We start from the raw sequence: 27,831 nt of genomic DNA on the forward strand, positions 1-27,831 counted from the left end.
CGAAGCGAGCCATATATACGGGTGTGGCCCCGCCCACAGTGTCAGAGAAATATGAGAATGAATCGCCCACGCGTTTATATGGGTTCACGTGTTGACCGTGGCCATTGAGTGTGAACCGCTGGATTGGCCCCATCATTCTTCCATACAGTCGTTATGTTTCAGACATCTCACACAGGCTGTCTACAGCTGGTCTGTGCTCGGTCTCAAAGAGAACCCTACACCAAACTGCAGTTAGGATTTACACTATTTAATGTTTTCTTACTTATTTGCAAAAGTACAGGAGTAGTTTTATTTGAATTAAGATATTTTTATGAAACAATATTAAGTATTTTCAGTTCGGTGGACGCATACTGCTTTAAACAGCACTGTATTCGCGTGAAAGTTTGACTTTTATAATTGGTAGGCCAGATGTTTCCCATTTGAAGATGCACCGTCGAAGGCGGATGGGAACACTGGGAGCAGCATCATAAATGTGGCATGTTATTGCGAAAAAAGTTGTTTGTTGTTGATTTTATTGTTGCCGAATATAAAAATAGTACCAGTGACTGTGAAATGTATTGAGTCATGCTTTGTGAGTCATGTATTTTGACCAGTTAGCGTGGTCTTGTCTAAATCTCCATACTTTCAATCAGAGAACGTCACGGAGATGAGCTAGACTGTAGTTTACTCAGTCTCATCATACCCCCAGGAGGCTCTGCTTCCCAGCCCCTTTGTTCAGTCTAGCCGGTGGGTTGAGTCAGAGGGAGGCTGTGCTAGCCCAACAAACCCGATACCACTGCGGGGACACCGACAAGAGCGAGGAGAGGCCGGGGAAATAGCTAAGGTTATCCGGGAGTCCAAACCGAGACTGTTAGCGTGTTTAATCCGAGCCAGACAACAGAAAAGTTGGGTTTGACTGTTGCTGATGCTGCGTTTCGTTTCGGAAACCGTCAGGAACCCGTGTGCCAGTGAGCGGCTCCCGAAAACTGCGATACATGTCGACTATCTTCGCTCTTTGGTAGCTGCTTTAGCTCGCACCCCGAAAAATGAACCGGCAGGCTAACTGCTAAGCCATCACCGGTGTGTTGCCGACACCGTGCAGTTGTTGCCATCATCCGCTGATCCACGCTGACTCTCCCTTTCAGCTTCTGCTCAGCATCCATATTTGCATCCCAGGGAGTGGCAACCACTAAGCCCCCTTTTCCTGGCAAGGAAATTGAAAGTTCGCCGGTTGTCGGACACCCCTCGGACGCTGCAATTTCACACAGAAAGGTGAGTATTTTCCTGCATTAATGTGCTTTTATGTCATTTTTCGTTGTTGCTGGGAGGGACTGAGGGCTACAGTGAAGGACAGTCTGGACCACGTTGCCGCAGTAGCTACAACAATGGATCAAACTGGCGTTGTGTTACATTTTGTTGAGGTGCGCATTATCATCCCAATGCTTTCATCTTGTTTCCACTAAAATCAGCTGTGGATTGGAAAATGAATTCAGGCCCGCATGAAGAACAGCTTAGGCCAAATGAAAACCAGAGCAGTCGACACTCCGGGGCCTTATTTTGACTCCAGTTATAACAAAACCATCATTCTCGACAGCTTTAATAGGATTGATTGCCCTAATATGAAATGCCTCTTTTTTCTTTCTCCATTATCTGGATGAGAGTAAATATTATGGAGAATGATGAACTAGCTGTGTCTGAAACCTGCTTGCTTTCACTCCTGTTTAGTTTAAAAGCCTAAACCAGATGTGTGTTGTTTATTGTAGGCTATAACAGCATTATATCTTCTTAATGGGACGTGGGCCATGATTTGTAGGCCATGCTCCACTTGGGCACCGGCCTACATTGGCTCTGTCATATTATTACTCTGCTGATTTTGATAAGTTAACCATGAAATAATATATTACATTAATGATAATACATTTACTGAGACAAATGTAATGATAACCACGATAATAACAGGCTTATTGTAGCAGCACAGGTAAATATGAAGTTAAAACATGTGATCTGTAGGAGTGTCTCTACAGTGTTTGGTTGGTCATTAATGAGATGCTCCAGCTGAGGGCTGCTTGCCTTGCTCAGGGGCACTACAGTGGTGGTAGTAGTGGTATTACAATTTTGGAAAAGAGCCTTCATCTCATTCATTTCTGTCCCTACCTTTAGTTTTGCTTTAATGATCAGCCAGCAACACACACGTGAACATATTGGTAGCCAGAAATAAATAAGCCCACTGTGCATGGATGTCTTTCTGTTACCAGTGAAGCCTCCCACATTACTGGTGCCAGTTGGGAATGGTATGGAGGAGTATTTCAGATTATTGATTGTAAACAAATCCCAGTTAGATGGGGTTTTTTTTTTGTTTTATGTCATTATTGTTGAGAGTAAAGTATGAATGAAGACCAGAAATAGAAATGAAATCTACATTCTGTAAAAAATCCCATCACAGCACAAGGGTTTCTTTTAAGTCAGTGCTTCCCAACATTTTTATTTTATTTTCGGCCCCTTGTCACGGTTTATGGCCTCATGTGAGCAGGAGTTAGGAGCCCTTTAACAACCAAACAAGTGAACTTTCACAAGAAAAAAAAACAGGAAGAAATGAGACCAGTCGGCCTCCTAAGTGGATCCCGACCCCTGTGATGCTGCCCTAAGCTGATACTTTGGTGAACCATGAATCCGTGCACAGATCTAAAGTATGCACAAAATATAAAATATAATAAAGTTTCCAAGTCGTGATAAGATTTGAAATTGCACAAATGTTTGAAAACCTTGGACAAATCCATTGGTCAGGTTTGCTTTGGGTGACACATAAGCATGCACTTGAAGCATGCATCTTTTAGATCAGCCCTCATTCTGCTCATTTACCTGTTATTTCAGTTAATTGTTCCTGTATTTATGTCTTGCCTTACCCTCCCGTTCTCATTCCAACAGCTAAACATGGAGAGCGACAGCCACCACTCCCACATCTAGTGCCTGGTCCACAAGCCTTCATCACCCAGGGAGGAGCTCTCAGATCCTGGACGTGTCTCTGCTTCTGTAGAATGAATATGCTCAAGTCCAGTGGTCTGAAAATCCCTGGCCGGGGGCCCAAGCATTCCAGCCCAGTGGGAAGGACCTCAGCGGGTGGAACTTCCAGCCCCGTTGTCCCTAAAGACAGTAAGTTACTTCCTTCTTCTGACCCTGTGGAAAATATAAGGAATTTATGTCTTCCAGCTATCTCTACCGGAAGCGTCTTGGACCGTTTATTTGTGTTAATGACTCAGTGCAGCAGCTGCATTAGATTACATGCACACGGAAGCTGGGAGGTGTTTTCTTTAACTCAATCTTCAGTGTATTTACGAAGATGTCCAATGCAACTTTTGTTCTTGTGAGCTTTCAGCAGTTTGGATGGGTGCCGCACTCTCTGCATTTAAAATAATGCACATTTATATAGAAAATAATAAATAATCATGTTTCAGCCAGAGAGACTTTCATCCAACTGAAACTAATGTTCTCTCTGTTATGTTAAGTGTAGGTTTTATGTGGGTTATCTCTTGTGTATTGACTTGCACTAATATTTATTTTTTAATATTAAAAATGGATTCAATGAATGTGAAATGTGAAAGGGGTCAGTAGTATGACGAACCCCCCCTGGATTATCACCTGACTGCAGCTCCCCTCAGCTCTATGGAGCGTTTTAGTGTCTTTCAGCTTATTGTTTTGTTTTCACTGTGACAGCTCTGATAAATACACGACGTGTACGTTTCATGTCCAGCACTAAACAGAATTCAGACAATGTTAGCAACTAGCTGGTGAACGTAGCGGAGCTGGTAGACACCAAACCAAAAGCAGAGTGAATGATGATGTTGCTCTGCGTCTGCTGGATGTTTGTCATATCAACTCAATAAGACGATGATATATATCAGTGTTGGTGCTGCTTTAAACACATTTAGAATTTACTTGCTAAAAAGCAGATTAATTATATTATTATAATTACATTGTAAGTATGAGGATCATTCATTTAATGCCTTTTAGGAAAATATATTTTATGACCCACAGCTCCAAAAACACAGCACTTTAAAGCATCATCATCCGCTTGCAAGGAATACAAAAGTCTGAAAATACAAAACAGCTTTATTAAGACTATCTGGAAGAGAATACACAAGGATAAGTGATATTCTCTGTTTTTATTATCATCAACCAATCAAAAGCACTAATAAATTGATCGTACAAAGAAGTATTGTGTGTGTATCCAAGGCTTACTCCCCTCACAGAGCCCCATTGTTGTCCAAAAACTATTGAAAACACATCAGTGAGCCACACTGTTCCACTGACTGACATGTTCCTTCATTAGGAAAGTCGTAAAGTACTGACAGACGGACTGTTGCTTTTGGTCTCTTAATGGGATTTGTTGACAATAACAAAATCTCCAGGCTTACGCTTTATCAGAACTCACGACATGAAATGGTGAAATGTGCACACGTGTCTCACTTCATGCACGACTTTGACCTTACAGCTACTGAAAAACTGACTACTAACCAAAATTAGACAGAAAACATTCAGAATCAAAATTACAGCCCCTGCCTGCAGAAAGTAATCACAGCTGCTCTCGCCCTTAAATGCGGCCGCACTGTTTATCCTCCCCAGTTTTAGCTCACATGACAGCGCCGTCCCGCCAGCCTCACACGCACATGTTAGTTCTGTTTCTGCTAAATTACAGCTTCACTCCCAGCTCTAAGTGAACAGAGCAGATCGCCAGCCTCCTCTGGCTCATAGTACGCTTGTTTCTCATTAGCGTCAGTGTGTACGGGAGGCCTTTTATCAGAGGCAGCTACGAGTGTGTCATGGGTCATGGTGACTGTGGAATTTCATGAGAGTGAGGGAAGACAAAACAGCAGTAGCTATATACAGTAACTTGTCCCCACAGGGGAAATCTTACACTGTTTTTAATTACTTTAGTGCCCCGCCAGAGAAGATATATATATATCACATATTACCAGTATGTTCATGGTTTTCTTAGTTTTAACTATCACAAACCTAAGATGTATAGATAGTATTAAGACTGCTTCTATCTTACTCCAGTCCATATTTGTTCACGTGTGAACAGGATTACGTTACCTTGACAACTGAGATGATAATAAGTTATGTGTGTGTCACAAAATGTCTCTAAAAGACATATCTAAGCATGGTAAGCACATTCTTTTCCTCGGTTTTCCTGAAGCCATTTCTGAGCGTTTTGAAAGAGAGCAAACAAAAAGTGCTTTCATTTATCCATCCCAGTTTGCGTTTGGCCTGGAGGTCATTTTTGTTTCTCTCTGTGTGGAAGGCAGAAGAGCTCAGATTGTGTCTGAAGTCATCCTGAACTCGGCCATTACCAGCTCAAAAAGTTAATCCCTTAATGTTGCAATGCAGGACTGAAGCTTGTTGCTCAGGGCGCGTCAGCTGTTAGGTAGCTGTACTTATGTGACTAGTGCTCATCTGAACTCTTCTCTGTGGTTTAAACAGTTTGTTTCTGCCACACATGAAAACATTTGTTTGCCCACGTCCTGTTTATCCACAAAGAAGAAAACATACAATCATGATGCACGTAGCTTTGCTCTCATTCTGCATGTAATTCCATTCAGGCAATTATATCTAGATATCTAGAATGATTTCATGGACATTGTCACGCTGTTTTATCGTTTACTGAATTAGACTCAGGAGATTCACAATCCATTCATGACTAATGACAGCGTATTTGGAGATATCCTGAATTATTGTTCTAAATAGCCAGAATGCAAGTGCAGTTATCCTGAATTGTAATAGTGACTTAATAAAATAACTGATAATAAAACTGTAGTTTTCAATATGAAAATGGGGGATAATCAATCAAACCTTTTTTATGTTGAAATGGCTTCCCCAAAAAACTTAACTTTTAACTTATTTTATATCCTAATTGTCTTTGTAGATATCTTAAAAGAAACTTTGACTGACTGTATCTCCAATTGAATTCTGGCCAGACATCCAACAATATGATTAACATATCTTTAAATGTGCTGAATGAAAGATATCTTATTGAAATTATGTCTAGTCAGAACTACATTCAAGATATCTTAAATTTAAGTTTGGACTAATTGCAGTACAAACTGTAGGTTCATTGGTACTAGAATGTAAAGGAAAAGTATAAAATACACTTATTTGCTCTCTTGCTGAGAATTTTACAAGAAGAATGATACCAATCATGTCTGTGAATATAACGTTGTAGCCAGAAGCCGGTTAGCTTAGCTTAACATAAACTACGGGTTCCTTTTATAGGTGAGACTTATGTCTGGTGTCAGTGTCTCTGTTGGTCAGTCAACCTTCCTGTTATTAATAGGAGCATGTCTTCTACCCATGACTATCATGATTCATTAATTATGTTCAATTATATCCTTCTTATTAACCCAAGTAGGCTGTAAAGCGCTAATAAGATATCGGTGGGACAATACTGATGCCTCAGTGAGTAGATGGAGGGATTAGTTTCCTGCCCCAGATAGTCTTCACACTGACCTGACCTCGTACAAATCTCAACCCCCTGTTTGTTGGTTTTAGCTGAGAAGATTGTGAGAAGGGGCCACTGTGTCTAAAGTTGGCAGAGTTGACTGAATTTAAAGGACTGTTTTACCCTCGAGAGGAAGCTGCAGTCAGCGAGTGAATAGAGGAAAGCATCTGAGCCTTCCTTCTCGCTGCTTTTGATGTGAAAATAACAGAGCTGTGCCACCTCTCGTGACGCCACGTCTCCTGCGACCTTGGAAGCTAGTTTCTCAGCAGAAATATCTCAGTCACAGTCTGAGGAGACATACAGCTCCATTTGTTTGACTCTCTGGAGTCCACAGTCCTCATACAGTATCTGCATTTACTGCACCTCAGCTGCCAATTTCTGTAATTCCACCAGTTGTTCTCATTTAAACCTGAATTAATTAATTCTTTCTTTATGGCAGCGCAGCAAGCTATAGGCACATCATTGGTATATTATCACCTCAAATAGACATAATGGCGAATGTGTTTGCATGCCTATTTACACATCCAGCAGACGTGGAGCAGTATTAGCATTTATTTGGAGTCGTGTTTCTGGCCACCTGATGAATGTAAGTCCAGCAGTTTTGCTCTCCACTAAGTCCTGAGAAAAACTTCTGGCTCTTTAGCTGCTAAGTGCTCTAGTTACTAGCTGGTAATAGCTACCTTTGTCTGTGTGTTGTGTGGTGCTGGGCAGGTACTGCACAGCGGGTTTATCTGAGCTGTCTTAGCTGAAAACAGCTGCCTGCTGCATCTGGAAACAAAGGAGACGAGAGCGCCAAGCGTGAACCAGGACGGTAAAGTTGCAGCTGTAAAACCAAAACTGCAGAGGGGAACTGGGGAAATTGGTCGTTACGAGAGACCCATTTCACATTACACATGCTCTTTTGATCCATTGTTAATAAGAATATCGATATTAACTTTTATGTGATTTTGGGAAGCTTGAAGAGAGATAATTGCTTTATTTGAATTCCTTAAAATGTACTCAGAGGGAGGGGTGGGTGGATGAAATCTTCTGTCATGGTATATGTCATTTTATAGATTTATATTGTAATATAGTGAATTTTGGCTGAAATTAAACTTGAGAAACCAAAAGGAAATATCAGCTTTAGACTAATCCAGTGAATGAAACCTGACGAATCAAGAGACTTCGTCACACTGATGCAACAGTCCTGTAAATCCAATATTGACATACAGTAAATCAGTCCTGCTCCTTTATTTGCAGCATTGCCCACAATGTCCTGACACACCCAGTGGCATTAAAGGGACAGCTACCTTATTAGAAACACCCACATCCACAATCGGGCCCTTAGTTTAGTTTTGTAACTTGTAATTCACTGACATCAAAATGAGTGAATGATACTATTATGTAGGTGTGAATAAAGAGGACAGTACAATGCATCTGAATAATATTACTAAAGGCAAATTCACTCAAAGACTAGTGGAGCTATTTATCTGAACTGTAGCACCAAATACCTGTAAACACAGTCCTCTGTCAAGGCAGCCATGACATGCTTTGTTAGAAGACTGTGGGTGTACCCTAAATGCAAGGTTAAATGGGTAAATAGAGACCAGCCTCCTAACTTAATGTCAGAGAAGGTAAATCACGGCACAAAGCCGCCTGTTAAGGGAGTGAAATTGAAATCAGTTTTGCTTTGATCCCTCTCTCTTGCTCTGTTCCTTCATCAGTGTCCCGTAGACAAACTAGCAAACCATGTGAGTCCATGTGAAGCCCTACATCTCCTCTAACCTGGCAGCCTCCAGCTAAATTAAGTGAAGGTTTGATTCTGTCATTGCATTAATGCAGCTGTGATCTGCTTTGCCACGTGTCCAAGTCACACTTCGAGATGACAAATTGGTCTTTTGAGGAGAAATTAAACCATTAAAAACATGTTTGTGCTCAAGAAAAGATCTTAAATGTGTGGGTTTTTCCCTCAAATGTAAAACATGGTCACTGTGATTGTGGATTCCCTTAATGTGTAAAATGATATTACCTTGAAACACAGTCCATTTGAAAGCAACAAAGTAAAAAAACAAAGATCACCCCCCTCCATCTGTCGGTGTCTGTGCTGCTCAGCCTCACACAGCTGCCACAACCCCGGCTGAAGACGGCAGCACAACATCAGCCTTGACTGACCGATAAGCTCAATATAAAACATGGAGAACAAATTAGAGGGTGAAGACGATAGTCTTTGTGGAAAATGATCATAAATAAGCAGAGTTAAAGAGAGGAAGGTGTGTGTGTGTGTGTGTGTGTGTGTGTGTGTGTGTGTGTGTGTGTGTGTGTGTGTGTGTGTGTGTGTGTGTGTGTGGAACCAAAGCAGGGGAGAGATGGGTGGATAATTGGGGGGAGGAGGAGGGACGGGAGGAAGCTGTGGAGGTTTCATTGTGCAGAGCTGATGAATAGGGGGATTCAGATGGTGGTGGGAGGTGGCCAAGCACAATAGTGAAAGTAAGGGCTGTGTTTCCAGTCTTCCTTCTGCCGAGGATCCTTTTACCCTCGCGCTGCTGTTGCCTCAGCAACCCAAAATCATGGGTTAGCTCAGGTTTGAAACGCCACTCTGGTTCTGCTGGCCTGGATCACATGTTGCATTCGGTTGATCCGGTGTGTCCCTTTAGAAATAAAGAATAACTGCATGTCTCCTGCCCTGAACACTCCTCAGATACATGCTGAAGACAGCAGATTTCCTTTGAAGGTTTCACTGGAAGCAATTGTGAAACTGTGGAAAATCAAATTAAATGATAGTGAGTACAAACAAGAAAACAATGAGGTTCTGTAAAGAAGAGTGATGATGACGTATTATGGCCATTGTAGGTAAGAAAAAATAATATTATGGAGCCGGGGGGGGGGGGGGGGGGTAATATTCAAAGAAAAAACTTTGGATGTGGTTCTTTGACCAAAAAAAAATATTTCTTTGTCTCTTTAATCTTTGATAATCTGGATTAAAATGGGCATAGCTAAAGTGCTTGGAGCTACAGTTATTTATGCACCATTTGTGTAATACCGTCTCTTAGAGATTCATGCAAATTTAATTTCAAATGTGTTTTTATATTTGCATGAATCATTCTGTCGGTAGGAGGAGAAAGAACCTTCATGCTGATCTTAAGACTTTACTTCTCAGTATTTACTGTTTCGAGGTATTTTCACAGGTCAGAAAAGACTTATAATAAAATCAAAATCAAACTGAATCATGACCTTGTTAGCAGGAATGTTTCTCAGGTACATTTCCAAACCATCTCTGGTGCTTTGGATGGAGTTCATAATCCAGCTGTGATTCCAGCTGCAGAGGACTCTGTCAATATGGGTCACACAGAGGGAGTTATGGTTGATGTTGATGCTGTGTGACAGTTTGCCCCGAGCGACATTCATTTTTGACACATTACTGATTAATGAGGGACCTGAGTACTCCCTTGTTCTGATGGTCAATCTTTTTTGGTCCGCTGATTTATGGAACGTTTAACCGTTGCAGCAAAGAACAAACGTTCTGCCTGATTCAGACAAAAGCTAATGGACTATGTTTCAAATGTCTCTCATGAATATTGCAGTTCATCTTTAAGAAAATCAAGAAACGTTGTCAGAAACAGTTTCCCCCAAAATAACATCTACTAGAGGCAGCGCATTCCTCAAGACTTTGAAACTGTACCATCAAGTTAAAACCCCTTTGAAGTTGCACCGATTTGCATTTGTGCCGAATATGTCTCACATCACAACATATGGGAGCAATTGAGGCATAAAGCACAAGCATTGGTGCCCAAAAGCCCTGGGCCCTCTCTCAGGGTGTCGGGGAGACAGCCCTGGCACCAGCCATTCCTGCACACACACACACACACAGATAAACACAGACTTTTACTGGCAGTGCGGTGCAGTAGACCGCATGCTAATGGTGCCCTGCTCAGTTTACAGGCTGCTGTGGAAAAAAACCGAGATCCAGCTCATCTATGTGTCAAACAGGCGATATCACCAGGCTGCATGGTGGGGTTAATCACCGGCACATCACAGATACCCTCTCTCTGACCCACTTTCCAGGAGGAATTAGAGTAATCTTGCACAAATTGCACTGTTGTGCTGGATGCTGCCACACAAGCAGTTTTTTTCTTTTTGCCAACATGACAGGTCAAACGGGATGAATAGTGGAGGAGGAGAGTCTGCTGGACTGCGAATGAGGATGTTCTCACAATGTTTGCAGTGTTGACAACTTGACCCTCCAATCAGGAGGAATTAGCTAAGAGAACAATAAGAACTATTGATTTAATTTCCATGTATTTTTTCATCAGTTTTATTATTATCTACTTTGGTTTTTGTTATATGAACACACTTTTCCTGCTCTGCAACACGGTAAATAATATATAATGTTTTTCTTTCTTCTCCAGACTGTCCACTCAAGCCCACCACACCAACTAAAATCTCTGAAGAGGGCGACGATGTTTTGGGGGACTACACAGTGGGCGAACAGGTCTGGGTCAACGGCGTCAAATTAGGGGTTATCTCCTACCTAGGGGAGACCCAGTTTGCCCCGGGACAGTGGGCAGGCGTGATACTGAATGACCTAGTTGGCAAAAACGATGGTTCAGTGGGCGGAGTGCGCTACTTCGAGTGCCAGCCCCTCCAGGGCATCTTCACGCGGCCCTCGAAGCTCACCCGACAGCCGGTCGGAGAGGGAAGTGACAGCCACTCCACTGACTCACTCTCCGCCCAGAATCAGACTCAGCAGGGCGGCAGCGGCGCCCCTCCTGGCCAGCGGGTGGTAGTGCCACTCAGAGAGGGCCTGATCAACAGCGCGGTGAAAACGGGCAATGAGTCGGGGTCCAACATGTCTGACAGCGGCTCGGTTAAGAAAGGTGGAGATAAGGATCTGCGAGTTGGAGATCGAGTTTTGGTGAGTGTGATAATAACATTGAATTTTAAACATTTTATTCCTGACAGGAGAAGTCTGGGAAGTTTAAAACATCTCTGGCAGGGCAATGGAAAACCAAAAGATTTGGTGTATAACAAAATGTATTTCTCTACCTTTTCATCCATCCATCGCCGTCTACAGTTGCTTACCCTACACGGGTTTGCGGGGCCAGGCTAGCTTTTTCCCCCTGTTTCCAGTCTTTATGCTAAGCTAACATAGCTGGCTAACAGACAAACATGCGAGTAGTATTGATCTTCTGCCATAAAATGATTGATTGTTATTAACAAGTGTGAATATAAATAATTTCACCATCCGTGAAAGTCTGGCAATCACAATTTTAAATATTTGACCTGATTTTCTTTAAATATTTGAGACTAAAATAATCCATAGAAGCTGAAAGTCATTTGATTTTTCCCAGTGGGTAGCTGATTACAGTTTTATGAGGCCCTCAGTAAAGATGGATTCATGCGGTGTAATGTGATACCTGGTTGATCCCCACAGGAAAGTTCTGCTTTTCCTTATTCTGTCTATTAGTATTCAACCTTCATCCATCGTCCATTGTTTTTATTAGGTAGTATGTCAAAGTAAACCTCTGTGGGAAGAACATTTTCATTTGCTTCTTGCATATTTTCTCATTGACCCCTATTAGTGTATACAATGTTCACTGCATGGAATTACTGGCCCTGGGTTACATTGCTTTCCATTAAGTGATGGGCACAGGGGATAGTTACATCAGATCCTGTGCAGTTGGAAACGGGCGGCTCGAGAAGCCGTCTTCCTGGTCAATATTGTAAATCACTCCGGATTACTTTCAGCACTTAAGAGAGGAGAGACCACTGCTGACACATTGATCAGTGAATCCATCTATTACCTAAGCCTCTCCCGTGTAATCTATCTATATACCGCTCCCACACAGTTGTCTCGCGCCCCTCCTCTTCTGTTGGAAATACAACACTGCCTCAAAAATTTTGTGAAATGAGCACAAAGTGTGAAACTCAGATTACGCGTTGTGGACACAAAGCTAGGACGATTTTCCTCCGCTAGGTATTGAATTGTGTGATAGTAGCAGGAGTAAGACAAAGTGTTTTCACACACGTTCTGTTGACCTGGAGGCATCCTGGTCTAATAGACTTTAGTAATCTGTAACAAAGGTCAGACTTTGCCGATGTTTGTGTGTCGGTGACTAAACAGCAACCATGTAGAGATCGCCTCAAGAGGATGTTACTCAGACTATTTTAAAAAATGACTTGCATAAATGTTTCCCAACGGAGAGTCAGCCTCAGAGGCTAAACACATGATTTCTGTCTCCGTTTGTCTTGGCACCTTTGATGTCTGAGCACCCACAGGAAGTACAGAGCTGCCTCACCTCTGCTAGCATTTAACCAGAGGCCGCCTCTGCTACTGGAGGGTTTGATGGAGGTTACATTAGTGTTTTCTTTCAGGGGGGTTGCATGTGATGGTGGCCGGTGTTTATTTGGATATTTTGAAAGCCAATCAAGCGGCTGCTAGTCAATGACATTGTACCTTCACACCAGCATAACATGGCTGTCGTAGCAACGATTGGGTGGACATGGAGTCTGAATGATTTTACTAAACAGAATATGAGAGAAATTGAAATGTATCATGTTGAAAAAGAGTTAATGATGCCTTTCCAAATTCAATTTCATGCGACATGAACCATGTAAATGCTTAGAGCAACCAAACAAAGTTTTACTGCCTGACTTTTTCATTACATGCTCATTCACTTACAGTAACTTCATTCAAAACAAGTCTTTTTCTACATGAAGCCTGATGACATGCTCTGTTACAACCAACAGGGTCAAGAGTCCACAGCCGTGCTTTGACACAGTGGTGCTTTGAGCTACACGCTAATGTCAAGATGCTAACATGCTCTCAATGCAAAAGCATGTATAATGTTTACTTAGTTAAGCGTGTTAGCATGCTAACATTTGCTAATTAGCATTAAACACAAAGTAGAGCTGAGGCGGTTTAGAAGGTCATTAGTTTTAAAGATATTAGACATTAGACCTGACGATGATGCTGGAGGAAAAGTTATTACAATTCATCCTGAGGGGGACATAAATGTGAGAACCAGATTTCATGGGAAGCCATCCAATACATATTTCAGTGCGACTAGAGCCACGTGTTGTTTCTGATAGCGAAAACACAGAAAATTAAGCATTAATACAAAGTATTAATACAAAGGAATTCACCTGCTTCACATCTTAACAGTTTATATTCAGTGTAGCATGTTTCAAGTAGGGTTATTTGCAGCCAGAGATAAGATGCTCGGGGTTTAGCTCTTGTGGAAGTCCTCTATCTGGACCACCTTTTGAGTGCAGCTCTTAGACGAGATTGGCCTTAACAGGAGCCAAGATGGGGCTTGTGCTGACTGGCTGTGTTAGTCCTGCTGGCACTTTGACACTGAGTCACTGAGACATCACACAGCCAGGCTGACAGCAAACCATCTCAGTGTGATGTCTTGTGACACCACTGTGTTTCTAGCCACATTTTCTTCTTTGGCCTCGGTGGTTTAGGAAAAGGACAAGTCAGAGGAGGGGGGGGAGGGTATTAATTTGACTCACCACACCCTTTTTGTTTGTTTTGTCCTTGTCTTCACTAAACCTGCAGTCAGTATTTATATATGGGACCTGGTTGCACTCCACAATGAAGTGTACTTCTTTTGAAAGGCCATGGTTCTTAAATGTTAAATGACTGTTTAGTGTCATTAAATGTTTAATTGGGAAAAGCAGCAGATGTGGTGCTGAAACATCTGCTCTGCTCTTTGCACTTCCCCACATTCTGCATATTTATTTATTCATTAATCTCTGCCTGGGAATGGTATTAACCCCAATCCCAACTGTTACAGGTAGAGATGCTGGTGGAAAAACTAGAGCTTAAATTAGTCAATTAGTTGATTGAAAATGAATCTGCAAATATTTTCTATTAATCATTGAAGAAAAAACTCTTTGGCTTTTCTTGTTCTTATGTGATTGTAAATTGAATATTTATGGGTTTTGGACTATTGATTGGCTGAAACAAGACATTGTAAGACGTGGCCTTGGATGATTAATCGAGAAAACAATTGTCTGATTAATCAAAAATGAAAATGATTGTTAGTTGTAGCCCTAAATAGGTCAGTGGTTGGTTGAGGACATGGGGACCAGTGTGATGTTTGTACACGTTGATGAGTTTTTGAGTCTCACATGTGGTCACCATGTGTGAAAGACACTCAGCAGCTGTTCTAGTCAGTTTTGCATGTTGGCTGCATGTTTGGATTTGAGACAGTCTTCCTAACAGGAAACACAGAGGGATGACCATTAGCAACATCCTGTGTGTTACAGAAGCAAAGGGGGTGTGGGGCAATGTGGTGATGAACGTTCACAAACACCCGCTCATGTGATGTCAAAAGCACGAGATAGAAGCCACCAATCTTATAGTCGAGAATAGTACGACATTTTTGGGGAAATATACTTATTCACATTTCACTCTTATATCTCTCTGTTAAATATAAGCCTGCAGCTGGTTAGCTTAGCTTAGCACAAATACGGGAAACGGGAGACACAGCTAGCCTGTCTTTGTTGAATGTTAACAAATACCAACATCTTTAAAGCTCACTAATGAACAGGTTTTATTTAGTTTAATCTGAACTGAACCTGCAGTGTACAAATGGCTCATGGCTGGGAGCCGTAACTTCCTGGAGTTTCCAACATGCTCAGATTCTGAAGGCTAGCTGTTTCCAGTCTTTGTGCTAAGCTTCATGTTTACCGTATAGGTATTAGATATTAGATTTGATGATGGTATATTAAGGTTTCCTAATAACGTCATTGAAACCAGCCGTGATTGTTCTTTCAGGGCCATTTACTGAAGTCTTTTTATGATTGAACGTGTAACAGTCAGATATTTTCCTTCTGCCTGCTCAGGTGGGAGGCTCTAAGATGGGAGTCATACGCTACATGGGAGAGACAGACTTCGCCAAGGGTGAATGGTGTGGGGTGGAGCTGGATGAGCCCCTGGGGAAGAATGATGGAGCAGTAGCTGGTACAAGGTATACACACACACACACACACACACACACACACACACACACACACACACACACACACATCATGCATGCTTCAAGCTCCCCAAATTCCTTTGCTTTTTCCCCTAAAAGGAAATTGAGGGGACGGCCGTGGACCCATCTGTTCAGTTGTTTGGTCTTTGTTCTTTCATCTGTTTGTCCATGAAATTACACTGACTGACCCTCGAGCCCAGAGCTGCTGCGCTCCATTGGTTGGACGTGTTTTTATGTTTCATATTTATCACGTTTGTGCTTTGCATTTTCTCACCACACAGAATCCATAGACATTTGTGTTAGCACAGCGCACATTCTCCTCCCTCCATTAAGTGAGTATTACTTGAACTTTTAAGCCGGGAAAAAGTAAAGTAGCCCGGTCACTGACACATTTTTCATGAAGAAGTCCAGATCCAGAAGCGCACATTTATTTGTTTATACTAAAGATTTATACAAAGATTTTGTCTTGTTTGTAAACTCTCCCAATGCCATTGCCAAATAGTTTATGATTCATGGTTTATTTGTACAAGTTTATGAATTAAAAAGGCATTAGAATAACAAAAAGTAGAGTGTGCAGAGAGGCAAGAAGCCCAGAGGGGCTTATTCATGGCCTCTTAACTATGCTCACAATATCAAAGATAGATGTAGATCAGCTGAAATATTTCCAGATGGCAAAAGAAGAACAGAGATGCCTTCGACTGTCAGCATTCTTTTCTTTCCATGTGTAGAAATGTTAATGGGAGTATTTAATAAAGCTTTTTGAATCCCCAAATGAAACACAAATATACTATTTACACTGATTTTGTATTGGTAACATAATTGTAAAGCAGTTCCATGCTAAACAAAATTCCTAACCTCTTCTTTCTCTCCCTGCAGATACTTTCAATGTCTTCCCAAGTTTGGCCTGTTTGCTCCGGTCCACAAGGTGATCCGCATCGGCTTCCCCTCCACCAGCCCGGCCAAGGCTAAAAAGAGCAAGCGGATGGCCATGGGGGTTTCCTCTCTGGCCCACAGCCCCAGCAGCTCCTCCATCAGTTCAGTCAGCTCGGTGGCCTCCTCCGTGGGTGGACGACCGAGCCGAACTGGGCTGGTAAGATGGCGGCAGAATGCCTCAAAATACATGCTGGGAGCAGCGGGCTGTTTAAAGGGATACTTTGACATTTTGGGAAATACGTTTAGAGAGTTAGACGAGAAGATTGATACCGCTGTCTGTATGTAAAACATGAAGCTACAGCCAGTTGTGTCGTCACCGTGAGGTTGCCAGGCAACCAGTGGAGACTCCAGGAAGTTACTGCTCCCAGCCAAGAAATAGTCCAGCACGTAATCAACCTGTCGTTTTGACACTTTAAACTAACAAAATATAACGATTCTTAACGATACTTTTGGACAGAGCTACGCTAGCTTTTCCCTCTGTTTGCAGTCTTTATGCTAAGCTAAGCTAACTGGCTGCCCGCGAATGGTATCAGTCTTCTCATCCAAATCTTGGCAAGAAAGCAAATGAGCATATTTCCCAAAATGATTCCTTTAAAGTGAGTAAGTAAACTTTATGTCTATAGTGCCATTGTGCTTCACAGGTACATTAAATACAGTAACATGTGAAAATATAAAGGTGGCATATGGAAATGGCATATATGGGGCATGATAACAGAATTATAGCGCTTTTAACCTTTAAAACATTTTCTAAAAGTTTTCTTGAACATGATTTTAAGATACCATTTTAATTTATATTAAGTTTACTTTTTTTAAAAAGTTAAAAAGTAGAACCATTTCAATTTCCACTCCTTTGATACCCAGGATACTTATTAATCTCTTTTTATAAGTATTATTACTTATTAAATGTGTATCTTGTAATTTGTGAAATATCTATTACGGTATCTGATTACAGTTAAATGTTTACACGTTCAAACAGCGGGATGATGAATGGGTTCATTGTATTGAAACACTCCCTTATCTGCTGAGCAGTTAATGATTTGCATTTTGTTGCTGTGCACTGTGAAGCTCTGATTCACTGACTTTGCATTTTGTCGCTCTGTGACGAATCTGCAGACCTGCAGCTGAAAGAGAGCTCAAGTAGCTCGCTCCAACACGCTGCGTCTTTAAGAGTAATATCCTCGTGAAATGGTTGGCAGCAAACTAAAACGAATGGGACATCAGGGTAGCTCACATTGATTTTAGCTTCTGGTTGCAAGCCAGATCGTGGACGGAGAACACTCCCCTTTACTTTCCTTAATTGTTGGCAGCAGTGTCAGACAGCACTGAAAGCCATTCTGAATTATCAAGCTGATCACGCTGCAGAAAATATTCAGGCTCACTGTCAGTAAGAGAGATCTGTGACCTGTGTGCCACAGCTCATGTTGTAGGTAAGACTTGTATACAACACATTTAACACAATGTCAAATTCAGCTACTGCAGTTACGGTTGTGAAAATAAAGGCAGTGAAATATTGATAACATCCATCAAAGTATAAATGACTTGTATTATAATGTATTTAATATGATGCTGAAGCTGATTTCAGCTGTTTCTGTACCAGAAATGCTGCAGACGAAAAAAAAGCCAAATCAGGATTATTTGTGAATTGTTAATGATTCTTTATGTAATTAGTATATTATCACTAAGAACTACTTCCAATCAGCAAGAAAACCCCACAGAATAATACAGATATATTCTGTTATAAAATAAAGTTTACTGAATTGAACCGATCTTATAGGACAGACAGGAATCCTCTCAGAGAGCACCCTCTAGTGGTCAAAAATAATGTTGCATCTTTCAGGAATTAATTAAGTTTTAGACCAAGTGGTTTGTAAAGGCTGATAAATATTTATCGTATGAAGCCTCAAAGTCAAAGTAATCTTAAAAGGAACAGGGTTTGCTTCAGTGTTAAGTCAATATCTTACTCTTGTCAGAATGCGAAAGCTACTTATACAGACGGTTGGGTGTTTTTTGTATCTCATGATAGTGAAATAACTGTTTAAGCCTTGTTTTCTTAGGGATTAACAAGTTGTGCCTTTTCATGGTCCTTAAATAATTAAACTGTGATTACATGAAAGCAATCGGTACGTCATGTTATTCAGTGATCCTGTTTTTGATCCTGAAACTGGTTTTGTTTTCTCATAATCGTGAAATGTTACTGAGAGATCACAAGAAGCCTGTTGTGTCGAGATCACAGAGGAGCTGCTTTCCCATCATTAAATAATTATATTATGATCTTTATAAAACAGTCTCAGAGAAAATAAAGTTTGGTGTCAGAGGAATAGATATTTTGATCTGAGGAGAACGTGTGAAGTCTTTATGAACTCTGTCTGATCCGTCCTCATTCCTTCCTCACCATCATCTGTTTCTCCACATTTTCCCACCTTTTTTAACCTTTTTTCCAACCTCTCGACCCACTTCCTCTTTGTTCCCTCGCATTCTTTCCTTCCCGTCACGCCCTTCACATGTTCATCCTTTCCTCTGCTCAACTTTTTCCTAATGTTTTATGTCCTTCGCCTTCTCAGCTGACGGAGACTTCGTCGCGCTACGCCCGTAAGATCTCGGGCACCACCGCGCTCCAGGAAGCCCTGAAGGAGAAGCAGCAGCACATCGAGCAGCTGCTGGTTGAGAGGGACCTGGAGCGGGCCGAGATGGCCAAGGCCACCAGCCACATCTGTGAGGTGGAGAAGGATCTGAGCGTCTTCAAGGCGCAGCACGTGCAGGTAGGAAACAGCCGAGGTGATGATCTGTCAGGGAAGAGCGGCTGAATAGAAGCCATGAAAAGAGCCACCGTCAAACATCATAAACTCAGTGACTTCTGCAACAGCAGACCTGTTGTTACTAATACAGTTTGTCTCGTAAACATCTCTTTCTTCCTACAATCCACAGTATGTAACGGAGAATGAGAGCGCCCTCCAGCAGGTCAAAGCCATGCTGGCCAGCACTCAGAAAGATAAACTGGAACTGACCAATCAGCTTGAAGAAGAGAAAAGGTAAAATATGTTCTAGACTAAAGTAAAAGTTCAGCATTTTGGAAAATAAACTTATTTGCTGTCTTTCTGAGAGTGAGATTAGGAGATCGGTATGAATCTCATGTCTGTGCGTTAAGTACAGAGGACATGGTTAGCCTAGCTTAGCATAAAGACTGGAAGCAGCTGGGGAACTCAGCTAGCCTGGCTCTGTCCAAAGTGAGGAAAAAAGCGTAGCATTGAACACACATCTTGCTTGCTTGTATCTTGGTTGTGGTTTTAAGCAGAGTTTCGCGCTGTAGGTATTTCTTGTCAACAACTTTGAGTCTTATCGTCACAGTGAGGTTGCCAGTTTTGGTACCACTGTGCCAGTACTGAGACCATAACCTGTGCTCACTGACCAAATTTGGCAACCTGTGCTAAACCCAGATCCATACTTAACGCAAAGACATGCAATTGATATTGATCTTCTCGTCTCACTCTGGTTAAGAGGGCAAATAAGCCTGTTTCCCAAAATGTTGAACTTTTCCTGTAAGATAATGCCGGCAAAGAAATATACAAAATGTGATTTCTACAAAAACAGACAAGACAGTTGAGAGAAATACGTAAATGTATGTGACCACGTTTCTCGCAGAGTATTTTATACTTAATATAAAGGCATGATAGTCGTGTGCTGCTGGTGATCCTTTGATGTTTCTATCCTCCGTGTCACATCTCACACATCTTGTTTACAGGAAAGTGGAGGACCTCCAGTTCAGAGTAGAGGAGGAATGCATCACCAAAGGAGACCTGGAGGTATTTATCAGCATTAAAACCTATAAACTGTTTCAATAATTGTCTTTTATGTGCTTCCTCATACTCATAATGTCCAGTGTATCCTTTGATATCATGGACCCTGAGAAGGTAGAAGGAGGATTTATACAGATGATAACGTCTCGGGGAAGATGGCTTGGTTTTGATGTGAGAATGCGTGCACGTCAACAGTTTCTGTCGACCACATACAAACATCTTAAATAGGTTTAATGAGAGGAGTTCAGATGAGGAGCTCAGCGATGCTTCAGCAGGGAGGATGATCGGGACTTGAACCCTTCTCAACAGTTGATTGACAGCTTCCAGAGTCGCTGCGCCGCCTGCTTACCTCAGCAATACGGATGTTTCATGAAAAGAGAGTTTTCAGTTGCAGCGTATTTTGTGGCAAAAGTCAAACAAAATGCGAGGGTTTAAAAACCGTGAATAAACGGTTTACTTCAATGAAGGTGTGACTTGGACCTAATTTTGAAGCTATGCAGAAAAGTCTGAAATCCATTCGATGCGGTACACTATCTGCCCTCTCCTGTACGTCTCTTAAGAAAGAACCTGAATGGAAAGTAAATGTAATTCGTTCACTTTTGAATACGCTCTAGGCTGTTCCTGCGTTTAGCCTCCAAATGGAGACACCAAGAAACACATTTGTGATTGCAGAGTCTGTAGTATGATATTCCAACACGGCATGGAAGCCGTATTCACACAAGAAAGTGGATAAAACACAGCAGGCTGGACTGTTAACCAACAAGGCTGGTGATCATTTTAAATGTCCTCTTTGTAAACAAATGACATGAGAAGACCAAAACCATTAGTGTGTTAGTCTCTCTATCAATGCTTTCTGACCTGCCCACCTTTCCTCAAGCTCATTGGTTCCTACAGACGACTAAAATCTTTAAAAATCGGTCACAAATATATACTTTGAATTTTTAAAAAATGGCTAAATAATATTCTAAAACTCCTCTACACTGTAGTTTTTCAGTAAACGTTACTCAAACAGGAGTAAGTAGTGCATCTGTTGGGGACTATTTTCAGCGAGGGAATTATACACATTTGGTGCTGTTGTGAGTATTTACAGCAGTGGGATGGTAAAATATAACTACAGTGCCCATGGTAACGAAGGAACATGGCACCCAGTGCAACTCATTGATGTGTTTTTAATACTTTTTGGACATCAATGCTATAATAGCACCAGAGGTCTAAGCTACATCAGGCTTTGGGTAACCAGGAGATACGTATCAGTAGGATCAGTTCATCACTGGGTTTGGTCTTTTCATTTGTTGACAAATAGCAAAAAATACTCTCTAATCTCTATTGGTTATACTAATAATAACCCTTCCTGGATGTGCAGAGCGATGATGTCACAACAACAATCACAGAACTGAGAAAACACATCAACTTTTGTTTTTAATGAGAATAAATGTTACAGCTGGATGATATGTGAAGTAGGTGAATGTTCAGCACATCATTGAACCAGTAGGTTCATTTGATGTTAATACTTTGTATATTAGTGCACGCTGTGTTTCATTCATGCAGTGAAATGTCACACATGACAGATGTGTTACAGATGAACTTCACCTCAGAGCCTGAAACTGCACCGCCCTAAATCTCCACATGATCAACTCATTTCAGTCTACGCTGTTTCCGTGCTCTGCCCTTGCATCATATGTTGACTGTTGTGCTGATCTTTATCATTCCCCTTGGATCTTCATGGGTCTCTTTCCCCTTTGAGTTTTTTTCTTCTTTCTTCTATCACTCTTGTGTTCCTCTCTGTCTTTCTCTTTGTCTCTTTCTGTAGACTCAGACGAAATTGGAACATGCCCATATTCGTCAGCTTGAGCAGAGCCTGCTCCTCGAAAAGTCGAGAGCAGAGACGCTTCAGAGAGAATTAGAGAAGAGGAGGGTAAAAAGCACGAGAGCCTCTGCCTGTAGCCGCTGTCCCGTATGGTTCTGTTTGCTTCTTTGTTGACAGTAACATAACTCACAAGCTGCACAGGTTGAAGTCATACTCCACCTGTCTCCATCAAATCAAACCCAGATATGATATGATTTAATACACATGAAGTATATCGGTTAATCTGAGATCTGCAATTTTAAAAGAAATCTCCAAAAAGTTGTTTTTAATCTGGGCCTCATTTACTGAACTAACAGAGGAGGAAAAGGCCTTCAGTACATGTAGACAACACAAACAACCTCCAACTACACTGATGTACAAAACATGCAGAGGAACAGTTACGAGCATACAGATGCCATTTAGCCTGCTTGAAATTACATAATACAGTAAGTTATGTAAGTAAGTACAGTAGTTTTCTTATTCACTCAAATCCCATGAAAAGACCCAAAACCATCAGTGTGTTCATCTTGCAAAAGTTTACAACTTCCCTACCCTGCCTGTGGCTCTCAGCCGCAAGCCCATTGGTTCTTAGTGTAGACAAAGATTTGTTAAAACAGGTCACAATTATGTACTTTTATATTTAAAAGAGTCTTTTCTGGACGCAGCTGGCCACTGTAGTATTCAGCAAATGTCACACAAACAGGAATAATAGTGCATTTGTTGGGGACTATTTTCAGTGGCGGATTAATACACATTTAATGTGCTAGTGAATATGTGGGATTGTGTCAAAATACATTACAGTGTGTGTTCATGGAAATGAAAGAACATGTCAGTCGGAGCAACAGTGTGGCTCACTAATGTGTTTTTAACAGTCTTTGGGGGAATAATGGAGCTCTATGGCGCAGAGGAAGAAGATAAATCAGGCTTTGGATACGCAGATGATACTTGTTAGTAGGATCAATTCATTTTTGGTTTTGGTCTTTTCATGTGATCTGTTGAAGAAAAAATAGAAATATTGTCATCCTTATATTTTAAAATATGTTGGTGTGTGAAATATTTGGGTGTACCATTAAAGGCCCCCGTATCCAACAAGCCATTGATGGATGATTATTTATTTAACCTTGTAAAAGTAGAAAATAATGAAATCATGCAAACTCACATATATGCAGACTGACCTCTCCTTCATTCCTTTCCCATCATATCACTGAGAAACGTCAGCTGCTTCAGCTTTTCACACTTGTCTTCTGTTGCAGTAGCTGGTGTTCGTTTTCTGTTAAATTTGTGATTTATCTTTTTATTTAAAGGTTTGGCTGCACTTTGAGATGCCAGGACGTTCCACTTGAAATGACACCTTTCCATTCTTTCAGCTCTGGAGATACATAGTGGATGTATCTCTCCATGCGTCATACACACTTTTTTGAGCAGTAATGTGATTAGTACCACATGAGAAATCGCTAGATCGTTAATGGGATTCATCACTGATTCTTAGATTAATGGTTGGAGACAATGTGGTGATGCCCATTTACCATCAGTAGTTGAGTGTAGCAAAGGACGTCCTTTACGCCGCTTTGACATGCAGTGCTGCAGCCTCTTCAGTGGTAGACCATAGTGCAACAAATCAAACCGTGCAGGCTTGTGCTTTCAATTTTCAGGCATCAAAAGATAACAAAACACTTTGAAACACTGGATTCCTATATGCAGTAAGGTCTGCTTCTGCCAACAGGGAAGATGCACTCAGGATGCAGTATCCTTGAGGTTGGGTAAGAGAACCAAGGTGAAAAAAAAAGATTTGATCTTGTTTTTGGCTTTGATCCGCCGCTGAGCTATCTCAATTCTTCACTTCAAATTGACTTCAGATGCTGTCAAGGACATTAACCTTCATAGACTCTTTTTACTCTTTTACTCCTGTGTGTTGTGCTGTAATCCGAATGTTATTCAGGCAACATCTTTGATATGAATCAACTAGCAACTCTGACGTCTGGTAGATTGTTTTCCCAGATGGTTGAAATTAACATCTGTGCACTATGCAGCAGGTCCTCTTTCTTAATCTCCTTTTTGTTTTAATTGGGTACAAGTGTGTGGAGGATGTTTGCAGTTGTGTGTGTGTGTGTGTGTGTGTGTGTGTGTGTGTGTGCAGTGTCACTGTGTGGAGGTTTGCTGTTGGCTTTATTATATTTGCTTGGCTGCTTCTAGATGATCAGAGAATGGCTGTGCTCTCTTCTCATCTTCCACTTCTTTGCACATACAGTGAGCTGCACATATATTTGGACAGTGACACATTGATCCTTTGGCTCCTCCGTTTTATTTCTTTGGATGGAAATGATACAATGACTTTAACATTTAACTGCCAACTTGAATAGGATGATAGCTGTATCGTAAAATGAGTGTAATGGGTTGTTTGGACTTTTCGATGTTCTGCGAAATGCAAACCTCAAAAATAATAAGCAACTAGAGAGATGATGCTGGATGCAACAGCAAGATTTGAAAATCAGAAGACTTAAAGCTGCACTAATCAATACTTTTCTGTTAACAATAGATTAATGACTGTCGTTCGTAGTGTCAAACCCACAGAGAATTATCACTTGACTCTGTAGCTCAACTAAGGCTTTGAGCAACTTTCAGGTAATTGTGGTTTTCCAGCCAGCAAACTCTAATTATGTCGTTTCCAGCAGAAGCAGGCAGCTGTTTTCAAAGATACAAACAGCAGACAGACGAAGTTAGCAACTAGCTGATGAATTATGTGGAGCATTTAGCAGCTAAAGAGACAGATATTTCCTTCAGGAGTAGGTGGGGACCAAAAACAGCACCGAAAAGATGATGAATATTGGACATTCAGCAGGTCTAGAAACACGACTCCAAATGAATGCTAATGATGTTGCGCGTCTGTTGGATGTAATCAACTGTTTGCTGTTTACACATTAGCCATGATAACTTTATGAGGATGTGAGTGGCCAAACTTATTTTGAGAGCTTAACATTTTATTTCCACATGGTTCTTGCTTTGATTTCTAATAAGGATTTTAGATCTTTCCCATTTACCACATCTTACTGGAACATGGTGAATGAACTGTGCATAGATAATCTTGAGTTCCTGCGGGTGTAGCCTCAGTTACATTCATGCTGCCTAACACCACCTGTGATGGCCACCATTGAACACCTTTGATCTTGTCCATTTAATACGTACAAAAAGAGAGCAGTAAAGATTGGCAGGTTGTGGTTTTAGGGGGAGTTAAGTGTTTCGAACGTAAGAATTTCCCATCAACATTTAAAACACATCTAAGATCTGCATGGATACTGATGTGTGCTCTAAAATGTGGGTGCTAGGAAAGAAATATCGGTCTTTGTATCATCGTGTATCTAAGGAGTACAGCAGGGAGCCAAACGTTCTGTCACTGTCCACATACGTAATGGAAATATGTTTGTACTGTTTATTCACTGGAATGCACCGTCTCCGATCTTCAGGGGTCTCCCTCTGATTTCCTTTTCCCTGAGGCCTGTTTTCTGCTCTTAAAGTCAGTGTCACCTTTTCTTTGGAATGACATCATTGTGTTGCAGGGTCTCCCGCCTGTTACGGTAATCAGGTCATTCTTTTGAAAGGCTGACATCTTTCTGCTGTCATCAGAGAAGCTTTCAGTAGCAGTGACGGATGTTGCTTCTTTTCATCAGCAAACCACAGTTGAGGAGCAGAGTCGTATCGTGCAGCTGGAGGGGGAGCTCAGCCTCAGGAGGGCCGAGATCGAGAACCTCCAGGCTCAACTCGGAGGATCTGACACGAGCTCGCAGCAGGCCAACAACGGTGAGGCTGCCCCAGGGTCCGACACCCAGCCGGAGACCCAGCTCCTGCGCGAGCGGCTGGTGTCGGCGGGCCGCGAGCACTACAAGGAGAGCAGCGAGCTTAAAGAGAAGTACGAGGCGGCATTAGAAGCGAGCCAGAAGGAGATTGACTCGCTGAAGGCGGTGGTGGAGAATAAGAACCAGGACATCAGTGAGATGAAGCAGAAGGTCCAACAGGCCACCAAGGAAAACATGGAAATGATGGACACCTGGAAGGTATTCTGCTATGTTCTTTTTAACCCAATACAAACGTTCAAAAAACTTTAGCAAGAGCAGTAGGTGAATCACTCCTGTAAGTCGTGGAAGTATGTATGCTGAACTGGCAAGAGGTTTTAAAGGCAGAGAGCAATACGTTTGCATTAATCTGTTCAAATTTGTCAGTTTCCAGCTTGAAGTATTATGGGATTTCTGCTCACTGCAGAGTGGAAAAGCAAAAGTATAGAAAACCTGGATTTTGATCAAAACAAAGCAAGAATAACAAGAATAAGAATGTTGAATTTAATCAAAATTTCACATTTCTGTCAGTTTGAATGAATGGTGAATGGTGTAATCTAATAATCCTTCTCACCCCCCCCTGCAGGCTAAATTTGACACATTAGTGAGCAACCACCAGTGTTCCTTAGAGGAACTGAAGGCCACGTTGAGTAGTGATCATGCTACCCCAGAAGGCCAAGAGCAGGACGCCCAGGAGCTGAGAGCCACTCTGGAGGGCCTGAAGATGGAGCACCAGCTGGAGGTGGAGAATCTCAAGGCCAAACACAAGATTGAAGCCGCCATTCTGACCAAGGAACGAGAAGACCTCTGCACTCGTCTTCAGGAGGCCAAAGATCAGCTGGCTGAGGGCAACCAGACGTGGAGGACCGAGGTAGAAGCCAAAAGCAGCAAGCAGGCGCTGGAGGAGGCCACAGATAAGCTACAGAAGGCGGAGCAGAGGCTGGCGGAGATGGAGAAGCTTCAGATGGAGCAGGACAAAAGCACAGGGGAGCTGCGAGAGAGACTGGAGCTGTCGGAGAAGAAGATGACGGACTACCAGGCTCTGCAGAAGGCCCAGGCAGAGAGCCAAGAGGAGATCCAGAAACTGGAGGAGAAGCTGAGGGTGACGGCGAACCAGCTGCAGGCCATCCAGGCAGACCGCTACACATCCCACGACGCAAATGTGAGTCTCTGAGCAGAAGTGATAAGAACCTAACTTTCACGCTGCACCGGTTATTGATGCTTTCATTGATTTAAGTTCAACTCTCTTAACACTTTATCCTTTTTCAGGTGATAGAAGATAATGAAATTTCAGATGAGAAGATGAAGCTAAAACAGAATATCGAAGGTATCAACATCCATTTATTTGAATACTGACGACAATTTAATCAAAACAAACCATTTATCTACTACACAAGGAGATAATATCTAACTTTAAACCAACAGCATCAGTGCAGTTATTGTGGTTTCTTGAACATTACATTCTCCAAGCAAGACGCTTACTGTTGTTTTGTTTTTCTTCAGAAACAATGGAGAAGTTGCTGAAAAGGGAAAAAGAGGTGTCGACTCTCACCTCCCAGGTTGAAGCCCTCAAATCTCAGATCGGAGGTAAATGTCATTTTCCCGAGCGAGTCCAAGAGCAGTCAGCGACATTTCCCAAGCTCTCGTGTCTTTTTCTCAAAGGTCTTTCATCTCCGTATGTTTGAATCTCACACGCAATAACAGCGGCAATAACAAACAAGTACTTTTGTGTTGCCTGTAGGGGAATTGTGTTGTTTTAGCAGGTCAGTCTGTCCTCACAAAGCTAAGACAATGCTAAGTTTGCTATTGGCTAAAGCATGTCCCACCCATCAGCCAATTAGGGTTTTACTTTGGAAGAAAAATGACACATTTCTCAATCTATACACTCGTTAACTGTGTCATATTTAGATAATGACCTTCATTAGCGTCACTCTCTCTGTACGTCGGTGCCGTCCCCTGCATGTGTCGTGACTGCAGGCTTCATTTCATTTTC

At 41.8% G+C, this 27,831-nt stretch overlaps 1 protein-coding gene across 1 annotated transcript in view; it reads left to right on the plus strand.

Annotated features, from left to right (window-relative positions):
• Positions 1–3,014: 3,014 nt before the first annotated feature.
• clip2 (CAP-GLY domain containing linker protein 2) overlaps positions 3,015–27,831 on the plus strand; it is a 31,189-nt gene continuing 6,372 nt past the window's right edge. Inside the window, exons 1-12 of the mRNA XM_070917609.1 lie at positions 3,015–3,129; positions 10,858–11,363; positions 15,305–15,429; positions 16,315–16,528; positions 18,933–19,130; positions 19,297–19,400; positions 20,111–20,171; positions 21,976–22,080; positions 25,677–26,060; positions 26,425–27,000; positions 27,108–27,165; positions 27,342–27,425. Coding sequence (XP_070773710.1) covers positions 3,015–3,129; positions 10,858–11,363; positions 15,305–15,429; positions 16,315–16,528; positions 18,933–19,130; positions 19,297–19,400; positions 20,111–20,171; positions 21,976–22,080; positions 25,677–26,060; positions 26,425–27,000; positions 27,108–27,165; positions 27,342–27,425 — 2,530 coding nt within the window. The remainder of the gene's footprint in view (positions 3,130–10,857; positions 11,364–15,304; positions 15,430–16,314; positions 16,529–18,932; positions 19,131–19,296; positions 19,401–20,110; positions 20,172–21,975; positions 22,081–25,676; positions 26,061–26,424; positions 27,001–27,107; positions 27,166–27,341; positions 27,426–27,831) is intronic.

This window comes from Enoplosus armatus, chromosome 13 (genome assembly GCF_043641665.1).
Source record: "Enoplosus armatus isolate fEnoArm2 chromosome 13, fEnoArm2.hap1, whole genome shotgun sequence".
NCBI lineage: Eukaryota > Metazoa > Chordata > Actinopteri > Centrarchiformes > Enoplosidae > Enoplosus > Enoplosus armatus.